Genomic DNA, 24,387 nt, shown 5'->3' on the forward strand with positions numbered 1-24,387 from the left:
AGTATTCCTCTTAATAGTAGTAGTATATCTAAGACGATCTTAGAGAATATATCTATAAACTTATAGTATTCCTTCGGTATAATCTTCTTTATATCTAGTACCTTAGATATAGTTATCTCTATTACTTTAGAGTTAATAATCTTATCGATTTAAGCTAGTAATATAATAAAGAATTATATTTCTACTAATTATATATAGCGGTAGAATCCTAGTCCGCTAATAGTAGTAATATTAAGACTAAAGTCCGAAGTTTTCTGCTCTATTTTCTTCTTACGTTTATTAATTTAAGGTTTATAACTTAAATCCTTCTTAGTCTTTTCTTCCTATTTCTCGAAGTATTAATCTCTCTATTCTATATCCTTCTAATATTACGAGATATCCGTAATCTTTAGTCTTTATAGGATAATATAAGAGACCTTCTTCTATATAACTTATTAAACTTCCTCTCTTAGGATAGACTAATCTAGCTATACTAATCTCTAATTCTTATAGTCTAGTAGGATATTATACTCTATAAACTATACTCTTCCTAAGATTATATTATTTCTACTAAGCTTAGTAATTAATATTAGTTACTTAAGCTATATATAGCTATTAATTATAAGGATTAACTTAGTTATATAGGTAATAGGTTCTCTTAATCCGCTATCGTAACCTATAACCGGATAAGCGGTTAGAAGCTTAAGGGTCTTTACCCTAAGAGATACTAGTAGTCTAACTATATTCGAATAAATATAGAGATATCTATCTACTCTAGTATCCGCTAAATATTTAATTTAAACCGTTCTTCTATTAATAGCTATCTAAGTATTAATAGTTATACTACTTATAGGCGATAGTAATTTATATAAGTTTAGCTTAGATATACTCCCCGGGATAGAGACTTTTCCTAGGGTTAGGCTTTTCCTATATTTAAGTCGGAGTTAGATCTCTTAAGTTCGACGAGATTTACTTTATCGGCTTCCTTAACTAATAATCTAGTAATAGTTACTACGATAGTAGCTAATTTCTTCTTAGGATAGTTACGGGAGAGATAATCTTTTTCCTCGTAGATAAAGTATTTTTCTTCCTTTATAAGTTATACTTTCTTAGCCGGGTCTTTAATAAAGATCGAAGGGGCTCTAGTTATATTCGAGTTTAAGATAGTATTTTAAGCTATAGTATTACTCTAAGCGTGACTATTATACGAATCTATACTTAGATATAACTTATATAGGCTATAAGCTATAATCTACTATAAGATTCTTCTAGCGGCTTTCTAGTATTAGTATATAAATTAATCGAGAGATACTCTATTATTATCTATATCTATTATTACTTAGTTTTATATTAGTAATAGGATCTTCTAATATAGATCCTATTTTTATAGATCTATAGATTAACTAGCCTCTTCTACTAGCTAGTTAAAGTCCGCTAGGAAATCGGTAAAATTAGTCTTAATATCTATTTTTAGGTTTATATTCTTATTATATATAAGTCTCTTATAATCTAGATTATTAAAGATACTTCCTAGATACTTTAGTATCTCTTTAAGCTTTTTATACTAGTTAGTAGTATCTATATATATATAAGAATTAATATATATTAGTACTTTTCCTTTATATAGTACTTCTTAGTCGAATAGTAATTATAATTTAGTTTAAGTTTTTTAAGAATATTCGATTCCTAATCTTTAAACTTAACTTTCTTACTATCGCTAAGTATCGGAGGATTAGGGATCTTAGTTAATTTATAGTAGAGTTCTTTAGCCTTAGGTATAGTATAACTTAAACTAATTCCTCTACTAGTATTATAATCTATCTATATAAATTATATCGTAGTCGCTAGTATATCGTGTTCTTTAGTAGTCTTATTATAGTTAGCGCGAAGACTAGCGTAAGCTTCTTCTATATACTAGATTTCCGGAGTCTATTCTATAGTATTTAGAGACTTTAATATCTTATTTTCCTCGGTTAACTATTCGATCTACTTAGTAAGATATTTATTCTTTTCCGCCTCCTACTTTAAGACTTAAAAGACTACTCGAGTATTACTAGAAATCTACTTAAGTAGCTATTCCGGGGTTTCGAGTTTATATTTAGTATCTTTATAGCTAAAATTTAAAGAGGTTCTGTAAGGAGTTCGTTCTATAGAGAAGATTTACTTATATAATTATACTATCGTAGCTTTAGTACTAGTTATATTAGTTTAGTATTAGTAAAGTTATTAGGGTAGCTAGAGGATATAGTATCTTACTACCCGACTATAACTCCTAGGTAGTATAGCTACGATAACCTATATATAGAAGAAGGAAGGTAAAGTAACTATATCCTATATAACAAAGAAAACTAAGACGAAGGGGAAAAAGGAAAGGAAGAAATAAGGAAGATAAAGTACTACCTTAAATACCTATTATAGGCGGGGCTATAGTAAGACAGTAGAATCCTTATAGAAAGTCCCGGATAGAAGATTCCTCTATAGAAGTAAACCGAAAGATAAATAATCCTTAGGCTCTAGCGTATATATACGCGTAAGGCTTCTATTAACTACGCGTAGGTAAATATCTGATCTTATAAACGTAAATATCGATTATATAATCTCCTTCTTAACTCCCTAAGTCTATATCTATTAACTAGCTAACTAATCTACTAGTTAATACTAACTCGCTAGTCGGCTAACTAACTAGTTAGTAAACTTACTAGTTTATAGTAACTAACTAGTTAACTTATCTAACTAACTCTATACTCTAAGTCTATTCACGAACTAGTTAACCGACTAGCTAGTTAACTATTAACTTATTACCTATATATTATATTATCCCCTATTTAGACTCGCGACTATCCTTAGGCGCGGTAATATTACGGTATATTATTATCTAGGCGTACTAGTAGCTCCTTATTAAGAGCCTTATACTCTAACTAACGGTTAAGGTTTACCGGAGATCTAGGACAGGATAGGTAGATTTTATAATATTCCCGGAGTTTCGAAGCTATAGTCCGGAAATTACTAGTATTATATTATATTATATTATTCTCGAATCCTATCTACTTTACTCGATACTAAAGCTTCGACTAGTTAATTCGCGAAGTAAGGATTATCTCTATATTATACTCCGGCTCTAGTATAACCTATATCGCTAGTTTAGGGATAAGCTATCCTAGAAGTAGATCTATACTTATTATATAGCGTAACTTCTCCGGGTTAAAGATATTATATTATAACGATCCTTCTAGTAGTTATAGTCGAAAAGTATATCCTATCTTCTCGATAATCCGGAAAGGCCCCTCTACTTTCGGACAGAGTTTACCTAATAGCCCTTCTACGATCTACCGATTATTCTTTATTATAATTATAATAAGATCTCTAATATCGAAGTTTAGCTTCCTATAATATCGATTCGCCTAGGTATACTAATATTCCTACGCTTTAGCTATATTATCCTATATAAACTTATAAACTTAGCGAATTTTATCTATCTAGTCTCGAGCTATCTCTCGGTCTAGCCTATAGAGATCCTATCCGCTACTACTAAGTTACTAATTAACTATTATTCTTAGCTTATACCTATATTCGGTATAGTATAGTAAGACCCTAGTCGACTTATAAGATAAAATCGCCTAAGTAAAGTCTATTATTAGTAATAGGCTAGACTAGTTATCGGCGAACTTATCTATAAAGGCGTATAGTTATTAAGATAGTAACTAGATTATATTTTCCGACTATCTATCTATTTAAGAGTAATATAGAGTAGATAACTTCCGCTTAATTCCTATTAACTTATATAGGATCTTCTAGAATAATATAATAAACTATAGTCCTCTATCTAATATAATTAAGTCCGGAAGTCCTATCTATCTATAATAGTATATTAACTATAACTTTACTAGATCTCTAGCTATAGTATCCTTAAATAAGAATATATAAACTATCTACTTCGTTAATCTATAGACTACTATCTAGGTATTATTATATCCGTATCAGTCTTTTAGTAGGTATATAAAGTCTATAGAGATATACTACTAGGATCTATCTAGTACCGGTAATAGGTTTAGGAGTCCCGGAGTCTTTATTTACTAGGTTTTAGTATACTTATATATTATATAGTTATCCGAAAACCGAATAACGTCCTAGTAGAGAGTCTCCTACTAAAAACGGCTTACTAGGAACTTCTAAAGCTTCTTAGCGCTCGGATAGGCTAAAGATAGTTAATTATAGGCTTCGGAGATTAACCGGATTCGTAGCTATCTATATACTAGGACTATAAGCTTCTTATTACAGATTAGTACCCCTTCTCGTAAGTCGAATCTACTTAAGGAATTCTCCTATTCGGCTTCCTAATACTATACTTCTAGCTCTAGGTTATCCCGGTTTACTAAGAGTAACTATTTAATTAAGTCGCTACTAATATAGAGTTAGTTAATTCGAACAGTCTTATACTTATTTACGATCTAGAGATCTAAGTAGGATTCCGGTAGTAATATCTAGCTCTCCGGTTCTCCTTATTATTTAATCTAGAAGTAGGATAATATATCTATAAGAGTATTTTATTATCCTAGTCGGTAGCGGATAACGAAATAGTACTAGGAAAGTTTTAAATCCTAGTAAGCTTAACGAGCGTTTAGAAGTTTTAATAATATAAAGTACTCTAATATCCGGTAATCTATTAGGACCTCGAATCTTTCTTTACGTTATAGTCCCGATAGCTTAGCCCGCTAATTATCTATACTCTCTATAATTACTAGTATCTCCCGGTTATAGATATCCTACTTCCGCTTCCTAGATAATATAGTCTTAGAGAAGAATCTAATAGGATACTATAATCTATCCTACTTCTAGGATAGTACTCCTATAATAATATCCTTCGAGGTATCTATTTCTAGTCTTATCTCTCTCTCCGGATAATAGTATACTAGGATAGGCGCCGAAGAAAGAGTAGTTTTTAGTTACTAGAAGGTATTTATATAGTCCTCGCTCTATATAAATATATAGTCCTTTTTTATAAGTTAGTAGAGTAGCTTCGCGATATAACTATAGACGGTAATAAAACGATAATAGAAGTTATAGAACCTAAGAAAGAACTAAACTCCTTTAACTATTATAGGAGTTTACTACTTATAAATAGTCTTAATCTTCTTAGGATTAGTCCTTACTCTATCTACTCCTATAATAAAACCTAAGAACTTAGTCTCGGTTCGGTCGAATTTATACTTATAGATTACTACCTAAAGTCCTATAGCTTATAATCGTTAGATTACGGCCTAAATATATTTAACGTACTTCTCGGAGTCCTCGCTAAAGATTAGGATATTATCTATAAATATAATAGTAACTATATCTAAGAGATCCCTAAGTATCTAGTTAATATATTATTAGAAGGAGGTAGGTCTACTATATAACCTAAATAGTATAATCTTATACTTAAAGATCTTATATCGAGTTATAAATATTATTAGATCCTCTAAGTCCGCTACTATTCTAAGTCGATAGAATCCCTACTATATATCGAGTTTAGTAAAGTATCTTACGCGGGCTAACTAGTCTATTATCTTATTAATAAGTAGTAATAGATAGATATCTTTTTCTATAACCGTATTTAGTTATTAATAGTCTATATAGAAGCGTAGTCCGCTATCTACCTTCTTCGCTATTAGGATTAGAGAAGCGAAGAGGTACCTCGACGGAACGATAAAGTCTTTTTATAAGTTCTCGAAAAGGTATTTTCGAACTACTTTAAGCTTCTCCTAGTTTATCTTATAGAGGAGGTAATAGCCTAGTCTCTACTCTCTATTAAGGAGGATCTTATAGTCGAATAGGCCCTAATATAGTAGTAGAATATCGGACTTATATTATAAGAAGAACTTCTATAGATTATAGTATATCTTAGGAATTTACTATTAAATAGACTTCTTCTCCGTAACTACTTTATTCCTAGGAGCTAGTTCTATAATTACTATATCGATCTTATTAAGAGTAGTAATAAATACTTTAGTATTCTTAGCCTATATATAGCGTTTAAATCCTATTTAACTAATAAAAGCTCGAGCGGGACTTAGAAATATAGTATTTAATTCTACGTAAGATAGTTAAGGAGCTAGGACTACCGATTCTCTATCCCTAGCTATTATATAGCTAAATATCTTATAGGCTTATATATAATTACTTAAGAACTCTTTAGGAAGTCGATATTTAGCGTTATATATAGTTAAAGTAATCCGAGATCTATCGATCCGCTCCTACTCGATTAGTCGCTCTATTTCCTAGTTATAGACTTCGGTATATATCTAATATTTCTAATTTATAACCCGTAGACGCGTTAATACCGGTAGGGGGATCTCTAGAGTTAGTTTCCCGGCTATCTTATCTACTAGGATAACTTTAGTAGGCTACTAGATTCGGTAATTTATATAATCTAATAATACTTAATAATATATAAACTAGGCTTATCCGATAATTACGTAGTAATAATCTAAACTAGTAATAAGGAATAGTATCTAATAAAATTATCGTCTATCGATCTAGAGAGTTAGAACGATTATATAGGTAATAGCGTTTCTACCTTTCCTATTATATCCCTCTATCTTTACTAACTAGGATAAAGGTATCTATAGAATATTCTAAATATCTCGGATAGTATAGACTAATCCTTTATCGATAGCTATATAGGGTATTACTCTAGTATTAAGTAAAGTAGTTATATAGGTTAACTAACTATTAGATATAAGTATAATTAGAAAAATAAATTATTCGTTATTTCCTAATACTATATATAAATCTAAAGATATAACTATTTTCGTAATACTTATACCTAGAAGGGAGACTTATTCTAGGCTTAGGCTTTTTCTGCCTCGGAGGGTTTAGAGATCTCTTCTATATAACTAGGATTAGATACTAATACCTTAGCTACTAAAGTAGCGCGTTTCTTACTAGGATACTTAGAAGATATATATCCGGTCTATCTATATCTAAAGTATCGTTCTTCCTTTATATAGTAGGTATAGATCTTCCTATCTAGACTCTTAGCGTTAGGTACTAGGATTACCTTTATCTCGTAAGGTATAGTACTAGATAATACTAGAGTTATAGTAGTAGTCTTATTATTAGACTTCTTAGAGAAATACGCCTTCGACGCTCTAGATAGATTAGTACTTTTATTATTAGTAGTTTAGCTATATTACTAAGCGGAGATCTAGCTATTTAGGTAAAGAGTATTATACTTCTTTCTAATCTTATAGCTAAACTCGGTAAAGGATATAAGGGACTTATCGATTAAGTCGATATTAATAATCTCCCGAAGTCGGGGAATTAAGTAGTTCTAGAGGGTATACTTCTTCTAGCGCTCGCCTATAATAAGTTCGCCGGTGTTAAAGAGATAAGAGAACTAAGATAGGAAGTCGCTAAATAACTAGCTATCCTATATCTCTAAGTTCTAGAAATCCTATTTAGAGCGTATAGCTTTATTATAGTCGCTAAAGATAGATCTAAGATACTTAAAGAGGTTATTATAGTTCTAGTATCGCTCGGAGGCTATACCTATTATATATTAATTAATATTCTGTTTAGCTATATCTCCGTATCGAGAGTAAATATAGTCTAAAGCTAAGGGATCGGTAAGGTCTAGTCCTATACTACGTAGCTTATACTCTATCGTAATCTTCTAGTTTTCCTAAGTTATTTCCTTTCTATCGGTAAGTAGGGATAGATCGGGGATCTTAAATTTACGTATAGTATATATAGAATCGGAACGGCTTATTATAGTAGTATCTATAGTAGCTTTACGCTACTTACGTTAGTTAGTAGGAGATATAGAATAGCTTATTTTAATTCGATCGGCGGAGATATAGATCTATTAGAGGGTTATCTATAAAAGCTTAATAGTAGTAGCGTTAAAATTAGTATATTCCTCGGACTTACGGAGGAGCTTATTATTCGTTATCTTCTAGTTTATTAGTTTAACTATCTTAGCGGTAGCTATAGCGAGCTATCCGTATTATTCCTCTACTTTATTATCGAGATAATATAAGTAGTCGACCGTCGCTCGCTATATATCCTATATTAAGTCGAATATAAACCTAGGTTCGTCGCGTACTAAGTCGATAAAGTTCTTACGGCTAAGTTTTCTATTACGTAAATACTCGAGTAGATTATTTAGCTAAGGCGTAACCTAAATAAAATATATATTATAGTCTTTACGGGGAAGATCGTTAGATCTAGCTAAGGAGCTCTATTAACGTATACTATATAACTCTTCCTAACTAGGTTCTTTATTAATATCTAGATATACTATATTAATAGATACTACTATATCGATCGTTTAAAGGGAAAAGAGAAAAATAAGAGAAGGTAATATATAAAGACTTAATAACTTATAGTAAGCGCCGGTCTATTATATAAAGGTAAAAAGAATATTAAAGGTCTTAGTTTTTATATAACTCCTAGGTAGTATAGCTACGATAACCTATATATAGAAGAAGAAAGATAAAGTAACTATATCCTATATAATAAAGAAAACTAAGACGAAGGGGAAAAAGGAAAGGAAGAAATAAGGAAGGTAAAGTACTATCTTAAATACCTATTATAGATAGGGCTATAGTAAGACGGTAGAATCCTTATAGAAAGTCCCGGATAGAAGGTTCCTCTATAGAAGTAAACCGAAAGGTAAATAATCCTTAGGCTCTAGCGTATATATATATATAAGGCTTCTATTAACTACGCGTAGGTAAATATCTAATCTTATAAACGTAAATATCGATTATATAATCTTCTCCTTAACTCCCTAAGTCTATATCTATTAACTAGCTAACTAACCTACTAGTTAATACTAACTCGCTAGTCGGCTAACTAACTAGTTAGTGAACTTACTAGTTTATAGTAACTAACTAGTTAACTTATCTAACTAACTCTATACTCTAAGTCTATTCACGAACTAGTTAACCGACTAGCTAGTTAACTATTAACTTATTACCTATACGTTATACCGACTAATACTTTAATAAGAAAAAAGGTTATAAAAGAAGAGGAGAGTCTTTAAGATAATATTATACGCGAGAATAGAAAAGCTTTAGAAGGACTTAGAAACTTTTATTTAACTTAGCTATATAGTATTAAGAATCTTAAAGGCTAAAGAGGAGAAAAAGAAAAGGGAAGAGGCTATAGTCTATCCTAAGTTTTAAGATAGTATATATACTATATATAGTAGACATAGCTCACGCCCTCTATCCTCCTATATCCTATCCTTATCCTAAGTTAGTCCTACTATACTTATAATAATTAAGGGTACTTTAGTAAGAGCCTCGAAGGGATTTAGCTATATTAGCCGGTAAGATTATTAGAGTATTACTAGTTAATAGTAATATTAGTTATAGTATACTAGGTATTAGCTAGTAAGGGGGTTCCGGGGATAGTATAAGGGATTCGGAGTATAGGATATAAGCCTTATATAGGTTTTCCTATATATCGAATTCTATCGGGAGAGGATTATATACTTCGGTATTCTATAAGTTAATAAGGATTATAGTTTATTTAAATAAGGAAGCTTTTATTTCTAATCGGGTATCTTCCTTCTAGTTTTACTTCCGGTTATTTAACTACTAGTAGATTAGATCTCTTCTAGAAGGATATCTTATATACCGACTATATTAGAGTAGAGTTTTTTAGGGTTCGAGCCCTCTCTTATACTATTATATAATTTTCGAGATTTTTTTAGTATAGTAAGAAGAGGGTTACTTAATACTACGAGTAGTCGGTAATTTAAGCTAGATCTTTAGGAATCGTTTAGTCTTAAGAGCTTAGTAAGTATACTTCTAAGTAAGCTCTCGCTCTCGAGTAGTTAAGCATAGAGGCTTAGCTAATATAAGGGCTTACTACTAGATAAGATCTAGAGGGTAGATATAACGTATAGGTAATAAGTTAATAGTTAACTAGCTAGTCGGTTAACTAGTTCGTAAATAGACTTAGAGTGTGGAGTTAGTTAGATAAGTTAACTAGTTAGTTACCGTAAACTAGTAAGTTTACTAACTAGTTAGTTAGCCGACTAGCGAGTAGTATTAACTAGTAGGTTAGTTAGCTAGTTGATAGATATAGACTTAGGGAGTTAAGGAGGAGATTATATAATCGATATTTACGTTTATAAGATTAGATATTTACCTATATATTATTAATAGAAGCCTTACGTATATATATACGCTAGAGCCTAAGGATTATTTATCTTTCGGTTTACTCCTATAGAGGAACCTTCTATCCGGGACTTTCTATAAGGATTCTACTATCTTATTATAGCCCCGCCTACGATAGGTATTTAAGATAGTACTTTATCTTCCTTATTTCTTCCTTTCCTTTTTCTCCTTTATCTTAGTTTTCTTCGTTATATAGGATATAGTTACTTTATCTTCTTCCTTCTATATATAGGTTCTCGTAGCTATATTACCTAGAAGTTATATAAAAACTAAGATCTTTAATATTCTTTTTACCTTTATATAATAGACCGGCGCTTACTACGAGTTATTAAGTCTTTATATATTATCTTCTCTTATTTTTCTCTTTTCCCTTTAAACGATTAATATAGTAGTATCTATTAATATAGTATATCTAGGTATTAATAAAGAATCCGGTTAGGAAGAGTCGCGTAGTATATATTAATAGAGCTCCTTAGCTAGACCTAATAATCTTCTCTATAAAGACTATAATATATATTTTATTTAGGTTACGCCTTAGCTAGATAATCTACTCGAGTATTTACGCGATAGAAAACTTAGCTATAAGAATTTTATCGACTTAGTACACGACGAACCTAGGTTTATATTCGACTTAATATAGGATATATAGCGAGCGACGGTCGACTACTTATATTATCTCGATAATAAAGTAGAGGAATAACGCGGATAGCTCGCTATAGCTACCGCTAAGGTAGTTAAACTAATAAACTAGAAGATAATAAACGACAAGCTCCTCCGTAAGTCCGAGGAATATACCGATCTTAACGCTACTACTATTAAGCTTTTATAGATAATTCTCTAGTAGATCTATATCTCCGCCGATCGAATCGAAATAAGCTACCCTATATCTTCTACTAACTAATATAAGTAGCGTAAAGCTACTATAGATACTACTATAATAGGCCGTTCCGATTCTATATATACTATATATAAATTTAAGATCCCCGATCTATCTCTACTTACTAATAGAAAGGAAATAACTTAGGAAAACTAGAAGATCGCGATAGAGCGTAAGCTATATAGTATAGGACTAGATCTTACCGATCTCTTAGCTTTAGACTATACTTACTCTCGATATAGAGATATAGCTAAATAGAATATTAATTAATATATAATAGATATAGCCTCCGAGTGATACTAGAACTATAACGATCTCTTTAAGTATCTTAGATCTATCTTTAGCGACTATAATAAAGCTATATACTCTAAACGGGATTTCTAGAACTTAGAGATATAGGGTAGCTAGTTATTTAGCGACTTCCTATCTTAGTTCTCTTATCTCTTCGACGCCAGCGAACTTATTATAGGCGAGCACTAGAAGAAGTACGTCCTCTAGAACTACTTAACTCCCCGACTTCGGGAGATTATCGATATCGACTTAATCGATAAGCCTCTTATATCCTTTACTAAGTTTAGCTATAAGATTAGAAAGAAGTACGATACTCTTTATCTAAGTAGCTAGATCTCTGCTTAGTAATATAGCTAGACTACTAATAATAAAAGTACCGATCTATCTAGAGTATTAAAGATACGTTTCTCTAAGAAGTCTAATAATAAAACTACTACTATAACTTCGATATTATCTAGTATTACGCCTCGCGAGATAAAGGTAATCCTAGTACCTAACGCTAAGAGTCTAGATAGGGAGACCTATATCTACTATATAAAGAAAGGATAATACTTTAGATATAGATAGACCGGATATATATCTTCTAAGTATCCTAGTAAGGAATACGCTACTTTAGTAGCTAAGATATTAGTATCTAACCCTAGTTATATAGAAGAGATCTCTAAATCCTCTAAGATAGGAAAAGCCTAAGCCTAGAATAAGTCTTCCTTCTAGATATAAGTATTACAAAAGTAGTTATATCTTTAGATTTATATATAGTATTAGGAAATAATAAATAATTTACTTTTCTAATTATACTTATATCTAATAGTTAGTTAACCTATATAACTACTTTACTCGATACTAGAGTAATATCCTATATAGCTATCGATAAAGGATTAGCCTATACTATCCGAGATATTTAGAATATTCTATAGATATCTTTATCCTAGTTAGTAAAGGTAGAGGGATATAATAGGAAAGATAGAAATATTATTACCTATATAATTATTCTAACTCTCTAGATCGACGGATAATAATTTTATTAGATACTATTCCTTATTATCGGTTTAGATTATTACTATATAATTATCGGATAAGCCTAGTTCGCGTATTATTAAGTATTATTAGATTATATAAATTACCGAATCTAGTAGCCTACTAAAGTTATCCTAATAGATAAGATAGCTAGGAAACTAACTCTAGAGATCTTCCTATCGGTATTAATATATCTATAGGTTATAAATTAGAAATATTAGGTATATACTAAAGCCTATAACCGGGAAATAGAGTAACTAATCGAGTAGGAGCGGATCGATAGATCTCGGGTTACTTTAACTATATATAATACTAAATATCGACTTCCTAAAGAGTTCTTAAGTAATTATATATAAGTCTATAAGATATTTAGCTATATAATAGCTAGGAATAGAGAACCGGTAGTCCTAGCTCCTTAACCGTCTTACGTAGAATTAAATACCGTATTTCTAAGTCCTACTCGAGCTTTTATTAGTCGAGTAGGATTTAAATACTATATATAGGCTAAGGATACCGAAGTATTTATTACTACTTTTAATAAGATTAACGTAGTAATTATAGAACTAGCTTCTAGGAATAAAGTAGTTACGGAGAAGGAGTCTATTTAATAGTAAATTCCTAAGATATACTATAATCTATAGGAGTTCTTCTTATAATATAAGTCTAATATTCTACTACTATATCGGGGCCTATTTAACTATAAGATCCTTCTTAATAGAGAGTAGAGACTAGGCTATTATCTCCTTTATAAGATAAACTAGGAGGAGCTTAAAGTAGTTCGAAAGTATCTTTTCGAGAACTTATAAAAGGGCTTTATTATTCTATCGAGGTACCTCTTCGCTTCTCTAATCCTAATAGCAAAGAAGATAGATAGCGGACTACGCTTCTATATAGACTACCGATAACTAAATATAGTTACGGAAAAAGATATCTATCTATTACTACTTATTAACAAGATAATAGACTAGTTAGCCCGCGTAAGATACTTTACTAAACTCGATATATAGTAGGAATTCTATCGACTTAGAATAGTAGCAGACTTAGAGGATCTAACGATATTTATAACTCGATATAGGACCTTTAAGTATAAGATTATACTATTTAGGTTATATAGTAGATCTATCTCCTTCTAACGGTATATTAACTAGGTACTTAGGGATCTCTTAGATATAGTTACTATTATATTCGTAGATAATATCCTAATCTTTCGCGAGGACCCCGAGAAGTATATTAAATACGTTCGGGCTATAATCTAACGATTATAAGCTATAGGACTTTAGGTAGTAATCTATAAGTACGAGTTCGACTAAACTAAGACTAAGTTCTTAGGTTTTATCGTAGGAGTAGATAGAGTAAGAATTAATCCTAAGAAGATTAAGGCTATTTATAAGTAGTAAACTCCTATAATAGTTAAAGGAATTTAGTCCTTTCTTAGGTTCTATAACTTCTATCATTATTTTATTACTATCTATAGTTATATCGCGAAGCTACTCTACTAACTTATAAAAAAGGACTATATATTTATATAGAGCAAGAACTATATAAATACCTTCTAGTAACTAAAAACTACTCTTTCTTCGGCGTCTATCTTAGTATACTATTATCCGGAGAGGGAGATAAGACTAGAAATAGATATCTTAAAGGATATTATCGCGAGAGTACTATCCTAGAAGTAGGACGGGTTATAGTATCCTATTAGGTTCTTCTCTAAGACTATATTACCTAGGAAGCGGAAGTAGGATATCTATAACTAGGAGATACTAGCGATTATAGAGAGTATAGATAATTAGCGGGCTAAGCTATCGGGACTATAATATAAAGAAAGATTCGAGGTCCTAATAGATTACTAGGCGTTAGAGTACTTTATATTATTAAAACTTCTAAATACTTATTAAGCTCGCTAGAGTTTAAAACTTTTCTAGTACTATTTTATTATCTACTACCGACTAGGATAATAAAATACTCTTACAGATATATTATTCTACTTCTAGGTTAAATAATAAGGGGAACCGGAGAGCTAGATATTACTACCGGAATCCTACTTAGATTCCTAGATCGTAAACGAGCGTAAGACTATTCGAATTAACCGACTCTATATTAGTAGCGACTTAATTAAATAGTTACTCTTAGTAAACCGGGATAATCTAGAGCTAGAAGTATAGTATTAGGAAGCCGAATAGGAGAATTCCTTAAGTAGATTCGACTTATAAGAAGGAGTACTAATCTGTAATAAGAAGCTTATAGTCCTAGTATATAGGTAGCTACGAACCCGGTTAATCTCCGAAGTCTATAATTAACTATCTTTAGCCTATCCGAGCGCTAAGAAGCTTTAGAAGTTCCTAGTAAGCTATTTTTAGTAGGAGACTCTCCGCTAGGATATTATTCGGTTTTCGGATAACTATATAATATATAAGCGTACTAAAATCTAGCGAATAAAGACTCCGGGACTCCTAAACCTATTACTAGTATCGGATAGATCCTAGTAGTATATCTCTATAGACTTTATATACCTACTAAAAGACCGATATAGATATAATAATATCTTAATAGTAGTCTATAGATTAACGAAGTAGATAGTTTATATATCCTTATTTAAGGATACTACGGCTAGGGATCTAGTAAAGTTATAGTTAATATACTATTATAGGTAGATAGGACTTCCGGACTTAATTATATCGGATAGAGGACTATAGTTTATTATATTATTCTAGAAGATCCTATATAAGTTAATAAGGATTAAGCGGAAGTTATCTACTCTGTATTATCCTTAAATAGATAGATAGTCGGAAAATATAATCTAGTTACTATCTTAACGACTATATATCTTTATAGATAAGTTCGCTAATAACTAGTCTAGTCTACTATTAATAATAGACTTTACTTAGGTAATTTTATCTTATAAGTCGACTAGGGTCTTACTATACTATACTAAATACGGGTATAAGCTAAGAATAATAGTTAATTAGTAACTTAGTAGTAGCGAATAGGATCTCTATAGGCTAGACCGGGAGATAGCTCGAGACTAGATAGATAAAATTCGCTAAGTTTATAAGTTCGTATAGGATAATATAGCTTAAGCGTAGGAACGTTAGTATATCTAGGCGAATCGATATCGTAGGGAGCTAAACTTCGACGTTAGAGACCTTATTATAATTATAATAAAGGATAATCGGTAGATCGTAGAAGGGCTATTAGGTAAACTCCGTCTAAAAGTAGAGGGACCTTTCCGGATTATCGAGAAGGTAGGGCACGCTTTTCGACTATAACTACTAGAAGGGTTATTACGATATAATATCTTTAACCCGGAGAAGTTACGCTATACGATAAGTATAGATCTACTTCTAGAATAGCTCGTCCCTAAACTAGCGATATAGGTTATACTAGAGCCGGAGTATAATATAGAGATAATCCTTACTTCGCGAATTAACCGGTCGAAGCTTTAGTATCGAGTAAAGTAGGTAGGATTCGAGAATAATATAATATAGTATAATACTAGTAATTTCCGGACTATAGCTTCGAAACTCCGGGAATATTATAAAACCTATCTATCCCGCCCTAGATCTCCGGTAAATCTTAACTATTAGTTAGAGTATAAGGCTCTTAATAAGAAGCTACTAGTATATCTAGATAATAATATACTATAACGTTACCGCGCCTAAGAATAGTCGCGAGTCTGAATAGGGGGTAATATAACGTATAGGTAATAAGTTAATAGTTAACTAGCTAGTCGGTTAACTAGTTCGTGAATAGACTTAGAGTATAGAGTTAGTTAGATAAGTTAACTAGTTAGTTACTATAAACTAGTAAGTTTACTAACTAGTTAGTTAGCCGACTAGCGAGTAGTATTAACTAGTAGGTTAGTTAGCTAGTTAATAGATATAGACTTAGGGAGTTAAGGAGGAGATTATATAATCGATATTTACGTTTATAAGATTAGATATTTACCTACGCGTTATTAATAGAAGCCTTACGCGTGTGTATACGCTAGAGCCTAAGGATTATTTACCTTTTGGTTTACTCCTATAGAGGAACCTTCTATCCGGGACTTTCTATAAGGATTCTGCCGCCTTACTATAGCCCCGCCTACGATAGGTATTTAAGGCAGTACTTTACCTTCCTTATTTCTTCCTTTCCTTTTTCCCCTTCGTCTTGGTTTTCTTCGTTATATAGGATATAGTTACTTCACCTTCTTCCTTCTATACGTAGGTTCTCGTAGCTATACTACCTAGGAGTTATAGTAGATAGGATATAGTTCTTCTAAGTATAGTTACGGACGTAACTATATATATATAGAGGACTAAGGGTCCTTACGTAACCGAACGGAGCCGTACGGTAAGGTTATAGCTTATCTAGCTCTAGTCATCGCGAAAAGGAAGGGTTAGGATGCCTAAGGCAGCTACGGGCCCGTGATTATAGTAGAGTAAAGGGGTTAGTAGAGGGTTTTTTTGTCCTTATACGTATCCGCTACTACCGGATGCCCGGGGTTTAGGGTCGTGTAAGGTCAGAAGAAAGTAATCGGATTGTTTCGCCCGTTCTAAAGGACCTTTAGATGAAACCGGGGTTTGCTACCAACTGCTACGGAAAAAGCGTTGGAAGGAGGAAACATGGTTCATTCTGAGTAAACTACGGTTGGAAGATACAGGTTGTGGATGGCGGTCACGAGACCTTGCCTAATTAGGATAGAGATGGGGGCTTGCCCTGTCACCAGGCAGGTGCCCCTGATAGGACCTGAGCCTGGGAACAGTCTAGTAGAGTCGCCTTCTGCCTGGCAGCGAAAAGCAGTCCACGAAGGAGTCCTGCTTCTCTCGACGGGCGCTACATGTGAATCATGAAATTTGAAAGCACTACAAGAATCTTTCCTTCTCATGTTTCCCCGACCTTGCGAGGTGACGGATTGCCCTCATAGGAATTCGTAGTCTGCAGACTCTGGGGAAGCGGGTCGACTCGCCGGGAGTGCCGCATTTGAAGTCCATAACAATGGTAGCGCTTCAGTGTGCCGACGACTGTGTAGCCTTGTGGGTCCTGTTGACCCCCTGGCAGGGTCGTTGACAGCCGGTCTTGACCTGCCAACATCCTGCCTGGGATGGCATCGCCTTGGTTTCGTGCCATTCGTGCATGACGATGTGTCCTGAGGTGGTACCCATTGATTTTACTGGTAAGCCTGCGCCACCAAACAGCCACCATCTGGGAGGGTTGATGATGCCCGAGCTTTCTCCTGTGGTGAGACGAGCACTTTATCACCCAAGCACATCCATTCATTTGCTGTATATGGTTGGACCCTTCACGAAATCTTCTTGTCGCCGACCGGGCTTCCTCTAGCTGTGTAAGACTGTTGCCAGAGAGGTCACGATGCCGAACCATAAAAGTTTACGTGATCACTTGGCGGAGGCGTTTCACGCAGTACACCCGACACTTGTAATGCGGGTTAGCGTCGGAAAGCATCACCGTCTGGATTATTTCTGTCGGACCCGCCACGATGTCATGACTGCTTTGGAGTGGGGGCAGGTCATGTGCTAATCCGGAGGGCTTGTGACAGTCTCTATAAGACCGGTGCACTGTCAAGCTCCAGTCCGAAGCACGTGCGAGTATCTACGAAGAGAGCTCTGAGAGCGAGCTGCGATGAGATACCATAAAGGGTGAGTAGTTGACGGTGGAGACCTTGAAACTTGTGCCTGGTTTTCAACATCTCTTTTACTTACTGGTCACGAGAATTTAGTGATCTAAGTATACTTAGGCGAAGTGCTGAACATATCCACCTCAAAGTCCCTGTAGACTCGTTCTCATCCATGCGATGGAAAGTTGTCTTCTGAGATCGCCTTTGTCCCGCCTGTCTTTCCAGGCAAGATATGGTACGGCGGCCGATAAGCGCACCTAGAGACGTGTTATCGTATCTGATACACATACCTACCTATGTAGTATGTACATAGGAAGCTTGGAGAGCTACCTTCCTCTAGACTTTACTGTAGCTGTCGTCTTTTCAAATTCGGCGCGTCGCCGATATTCGTCACATCGCTTTCGTTCCTGAGTGTAACTACTGCAGTGCAATAATTGCACTGCCTTCTAAGCACTTACGGTCCGGCCGCCGTGCTGTACTCATGTACTGGACTCCAGAGAATCAAGGATACTTGCCCGTTGAGTTAGCACGATGATCATTTGAAGAAGTGGGGCCTGGCCTTGTAAACGATTGTCAACACTGGAGCTAAGTACCCTTCCTGATTAGCCGGGGAAATGATTCCCGATCACCTGATTACACAAATGCCCAAGTTACCCGGGGCCGTCGGCGGGCAAGCGCCAGGCGGACGAAATACAACATCGACTTCTCCACCACGAACTGAACCCACTCCACCGGTCCCCCAGCAGCTCCCCTTTACCCTCCTGCTATCTTTAGATTGAGTGTGCTTCGCTCTCTCCATCGCCATTCACGGACTGGAAACATTTTCGATGGTGCACCTTTCCCCTCTTTGCTGCCAACTGAGGGATTGGTAGACAGATAACGGTGGGCTTCCACGGTTTCGCTTGTTATCGTCATACAAGAATCGTCGGCACAACTTGAACCTCGTCATCAAAGCGGCCTCCGCTCTCTCCCTCTGCTCCTCCTCCTCTCTTCTTTAATTAAGGTTCAAAGCTGTGTCTCGACTCTTGATTGCTCTGCACGAAATGCGACCACCACGCCTTCTTCTCGTCCTATTCTTCTTAATATTCTGCCCCATTTTCCTCACCATCTTCTCCGCCTTCTCGTCACCGCGTATCTCGACCTCAGAAACGCCCGCTGGTCGGACGACTGGACTGCATGCTTTGTTTTCCTTTAACATTCCATCCTCGCTCTTCCCGCCATCTGCGGTCATCAGTCTGACCGATGATAATTCAACCTTTTTCCTGGCCCGCCCTGCGGCATTTGGCCCGCTGTTGCCTGGCAAAGGCCTCAGTGGCAAACTCTGGGTCGGCAGCGGGTTTGGCGAAGGGAGTCTGATGACGGGAACAGGAGGCGAGCTGGGCTGCTCAGATATACCTGGATGGGGGGAGAACAATCGAGCCAAAATTTACGACACTGCAGGCAAGATCGTCACGCAGAAGGCCCGGAATTCTATCGGAGGAGTGTCCGGCGAGAATACGATTCTACAAAGCCGAGCATACCTTGCCCCGCCAGCGGGCTCGGCTGGCCAGATCGAGCGACGCGAGTCTGTGGCTTCCCAAACCCCGAACGACGGAACAGACGATCATTTGCATATCCCCTTAGCGGATCCTGCTGATTCGGAAGAAAGGCAAGCTCCGACATATCCAGATTCACTCTCAGTCAAGAAATCCTCTCATGCCGACATTCAATCCCTGCAGGAGACTGCGGAGATTGAGGGCAACATTGTCCTTCTCAGTCGAGGTGGCTGTGGATTTCTGGAGAAAGTGATGTGGGCGCAACGTCGCGGCGCTATTGCCGTGATTGTTGGCGATGATACCCGAGGAGGCAACCTGGTGACGATGTACGCGCGTGGCGATACATCGAATGCCACGATTCCTGCTATTTTCACGTCTTATACTACTGCGCATCTCCTCTCTTCACTCATCCCATCACATTCCGGCTCGGTCACTAACCCGGGCTCGAAGCCTTCACATGCAAAATCTGCCGGTCAGACGACTATGGGCATTCCCGCGGTAGCAGAGCCTACAAGCAGTTTGGCACCGATTAGCCCTGCATCGACTTCTACTGTTGCGTCCAAGGACAACTCTGCTTCCCTTGACTCGAATTCGAATGGCGGTTTCCTGCGTGCTTTGGGCTCGTTGCTCGGGCTATGCAACAAATCCGGTAATTCAAACCGTCAAGTGGACAGCCGCCGCCCGCCGAGTAGCGGGGAGATCGATTGGCTGGTCCCCGGCGCTCTGGAGACCAAGGGATCATTCTCTAGCTCTTCTCAGCATGGAAAAGAGTCCATTCGCCGCGGTCGCAATAAAGCCGGCACCACACGGACCTCAAAGGGCTCTCAAATGTCCAAGGAAGACGATGAAATCGGCAGCGAAGACTTCATAATCGGCGTCCAGGACTGGAGGGATCCAGACCTCATCGCCCCCAAGGAAAAAACACTGGCACTACCCAGCACGACACCTCAAGGTGACCCGAAGTCTCAGAAGACGCCAACGGACGAAGAACCGGCTTCTCCCTCCAATATGCCTCTCGGTGGTAGCATCACTCCGGGAAGCGGTGAATATCAGAGTGTAGAAAAGCTTACCGGCCACGGTCGTGATGCTGGCATGACCCACAACAAGCACGGCTCAAGCGCGTCGTCCTTAGTGTCCACTTCCTCTGCAAAATACTGGTTCTCTGACCATTTTGGATGGGGTCGCAAACACGAGCAGCCCGCTCAGCCTTCCAAAGCTGCTGCACCCAAGCAGGACGCGGTACTTCAGGACAGTAACCCCGTGCCATCCTGGCTTGACCTGGGAAAGCCTCCTGTTTCAGATCATGAGGGACTCTGGGTCACTCTGTCTCCCACCAGTGTGTCAACCAGCCCATTTTTTGATACCCTGTTGGTGTTGGTTGTCAGTCCACTCTTGACATTAACAATGGTCTACGGACTGCTCCTGCTGCGATCACGGATGCGACGGCGCCGATGGCGCGCACCGAAGTCCGTTGTTGAACGGCTCCCTGTCCGCACATATCACACCATTGCCCGAACTCCGTCAACGTCAAGCTCTGAATCGCTTAGACCAGCCAGTCCGGGGCCTGTGACGCCATCATCTCCACTGCTGGCCCACTCAAGCCGTTCAGATCGCCCACGTCTAGCTCGCTCACGCTCCCAGACAGTCGCCGGTATTATCACCAATTCGGCGTCTTTGCCCAAAGAGGAGAAGATAGCCAGTTCACAGACTGGTTCTACGCTCTGGAGGCGTAAGTACACAGGTAGGCAAGTGGAATGTGTGGTCTGTCTCGAGGAATATATCGATGGCCAAAGCCGGGTAATGAGTCTGCCATGTGGCCATGAATTCCATGCAGAGTGCATGTAGGGCGCCCTTATCTCATTCCTCCTTCTATCATTGATCCAAAGTCTAATTTGTTTCGTCACTACTAGTACACCGTGGTTGACCACTCGCCGACGCACATGCCCAATATGCAAGGGCGACGTTGTCCGCTCGATGGGCCATTCCCAAGCGTCCGACCCCGATGACCACGACGAACCCTCCGGCCGCTTTCAATCTCGAGAACAAACCGAGCAGTCTGATACAGCCTCCCCAGTGGTACCCATAGCCGGCATCCCCGAAGCTGCCGACCCGGATGACGAGCAGAGCGTGGGTCTTCTTTCTGATCAGCCCGCTTCTGCTTCACAATCTAGTTGGCGAAATTTTGCCTCTTTCAGTTTCTCGGCCTTAGGCGGAGATAGTGTATGGAATCAAGCCCGGGCGGATCGCAATCGTTAGCGATGTGCTTCTCCATGCTCAGCACATAGCCGGGCGTTGGCGTTGATTTCCACGGTGTCTGTTATATTAGCGAGCCTCTATCACTATTCTTCCGAAGTCTAAGCTACTGAGTGCCGGTGCAATACACTTGTGGATAGACCGATCAATTCTGGAAGCGGCTGGACGACATCGTGCGTCAAACGCCTCCAGTCTAGACTTTTCTGTTTTAATGAACGTCATGATGTTGCTCCAGTGTCGTTCGTTAAGTCCAATAGCGTGCCGGTAGATTGAAGTTAAAATTTCCATTCTCAGCAACAGGGCAGCTTAAAATATCAGGGCTCTTCTAGTCAATAAGGAGGAATGACTTGTAGAGGTAGATCCTTCCATTGGACTGACATCGGGTAGTAGAAGTAAGCTATCTGCCGCGGATGGCGATTTATAGAGCAGGGGTAATATGCATGTCATTTTTAAGAGGTTGAAAATACGTATACTCGCTGGAAGTGCAATTAGACTGCAGATTCACTTGTGAAGACATGCTTGCTTCTTACACAATCTAGTCGCGAAGTTGTGGATTTGAATATTATCAATAATCCTCATGGACGAATAAACAGGGGAGTAATTTTCAGTCGCCCGCCGACGCTGGGGGTAGCTCGTAAGTGACGTCTGAACAAGGTTACTCCCGTGATTCGTTTGAATGTTGAGATCGACGTTACATACCGCCACGTGACTGGGCGAATCTATATCGTATCAACATCTCATCCTTGGAGCATCTTGTTTCTTGAATGGAGCGAGACCGTGAATCGCCAGATGGGCTCTCGAATATTTTGTTTAGCAAATTATTCTCGCTGCCGATTGATACTCAGCTGCTACAACTAGTACGTCCGCGATAGAAACTGAAATAGAGCTTCGCAGAGTAGAACATGATTTGAACTCTGAAAGCACCAGACATGCACCATACTCTATATACTTACACAGCACTTAGACCAGCCATATTACTCTGCGGTGATCAAAGAACAGACATGTCACAGCTACGTCAGATGCAGCCATCATTCTCGACAAATGATACTGCAGACGAGTCTCTTCACAAGTCCGGCTTCGATCACGTTACGAACTCCCGCTCCCAATATCATATGGAGTAAATTAATGACACAACGGTTACAAGACTTTGCTCATGAGCTTTAGACCAGTAGCTCGAGTCAATCATCCGTCTCGTCTGTCTTTTCACACCTTGAAGCGCCTGCTCCAAAGAGAAAATAGGTCAACTCGTAGTGCCTCAATTCCGTGGACCCGACAGTCCATGACGAAAGAAAGCCCAGAATGATGGTGACCATAATCCCATGCTCGGGGGCAATCATGGCGCTAGATGTGAGTGATTCCCTCTGTCTCGTGTCAAAAGATCCTGCGGGTAGTGTTATCAGGTCCGGAAAGCGTCGAGTTCGGTGTTCGTAGTCGATTTCTGGCTTAGATGACCAAATCCGCCGCAGCAACTTGTGGAGCTCATATATATGGCTAGCAGAGCAATTGAAACTCTGAAGCGTCGGCAGTAGAAACTCGTAGCGAGATCACCTGCTGGGGAGCTTATCTGGCGGACCCTCGCAAAGAATGGTTGTGATAAATGTATGCTCAATTTATGCCGCTTGACATCGATTTCGTATCAAGAACGCTCTTCATTCGGCCACTTACAACCCTCATGACCATGTCGATACAGAGGTCCGTCGACGTAGAGCCTTCGGAGCATATACCGTTTATGCCCTTTGCTGCACCTGGTCGAAACGGACTCTTTTGATGCGTTCCACTCGACATTGTTTTGGTGCTCTGAATAGTTGTCGGCCATCGGTCAATCTTGCGGGCGCAAGCGAGCCTAATCATCGTAAAAGCTAGGTCAATTGCTTCTAACCCTCGAATCTCTCATTCCTCTCTTCCTTCTTCCTCCATTCTTCTTCATCCTTCCCCCTCCTCACCAACTTTTACTCTCACTCTTCACCTTCTTCGTCTTCACGAATTCAAGTCGTGTCGCCGATTTGCCCATCGTGTCGGCTCTGAAGCCGGGTAAGAGAACCTGCCTACTTAGGACCGACTCTGTGTGATCTTTGAAAGCCCCTTTCCCGCAATCTGTACTTCGGGTACGTGCATAAGATTACTCATTCTCCCAGTCGGTTCTCGCCTTTCGAAGAACAAAGCGACGGACAAGAATAGCCGTTGCGAGAGGAGTGCTGGACAGGGCACCAAGGCCAAGGCTGCTGCTATTGCCAGACCACAGTCTGTCGAGCAGCAGCGCGAATGCTGCAGCGGAGAGGTACGTATAGGGCATCCCATCTGATGAAGACTTCTTTCCTTCTCGACTTTCATCGGCATGAGAGACATTCGGCTTCTTGACCATACTTCTGGCTCTCATCTGTTCATCAGCGGTCATGTTTTTGTATAGGAATCTCAATCAGGAGTTCTCTCGGTATTGACATGACCCCAGAATGATCGGTGGGCATACGAGTCGCAGCTGTGCGAGGTGGCGAGGTCATTCCAAGCATCAAGATCTTGAAACTAACTAGGGCTTTCTGCAACAGGGTCGAATGGCATCACAGCCATTGGAGACGTCGATGGGGACTACAGGCCGAGTCAGTTCTTCATGTACGGATCAAGTCATTTCTGTCACATACCTTGTGGGTATTG

At 37.7% G+C, this 24,387-nt stretch overlaps 2 protein-coding genes across 2 annotated transcripts; one reads left to right on the top strand and one right to left on the bottom strand.

The window, feature by feature from the left end:
• Positions 1-18,993: 18,993 nt before the first annotated feature.
• N7539_001331 (PA and RING finger domain protein) lies at positions 18,994-21,741 on the top strand (the record flags this gene model as incomplete). The annotated part of the gene is made up of 2 exons (XM_056930934.1): positions 18,994-21,218; positions 21,396-21,741. The coding sequence occupies 2 exons, from the start codon at positions 18,994-18,996 to the stop codon at positions 21,739-21,741; spliced, it is 2,571 nt and encodes an 856-aa protein (XP_056792965.1).
• A 2,116-nt stretch (positions 21,742-23,857) lies between these two features.
• On the bottom strand, positions 23,858-24,133 carry N7539_001332 (uncharacterized protein; the record flags this gene model as incomplete). Its single annotated transcript, XM_056930935.1, has 1 exon — positions 23,858-24,133. The coding sequence occupies one exon, from the start codon at positions 24,131-24,133 to the stop codon at positions 23,858-23,860; it is 276 nt and encodes a 91-aa protein (XP_056792966.1).
• Between the last annotated feature and the right edge of the window lie 254 nt (positions 24,134-24,387).

This window comes from Penicillium diatomitis (assembly GCF_028827545.1).
Source record: "Penicillium diatomitis strain IBT 30728 chromosome Unknown utg000002l_segment0_segment0, whole genome shotgun sequence".
Classification (NCBI taxonomy): Eukaryota; Fungi; Ascomycota; class Eurotiomycetes; order Eurotiales; family Aspergillaceae; genus Penicillium; species Penicillium diatomitis.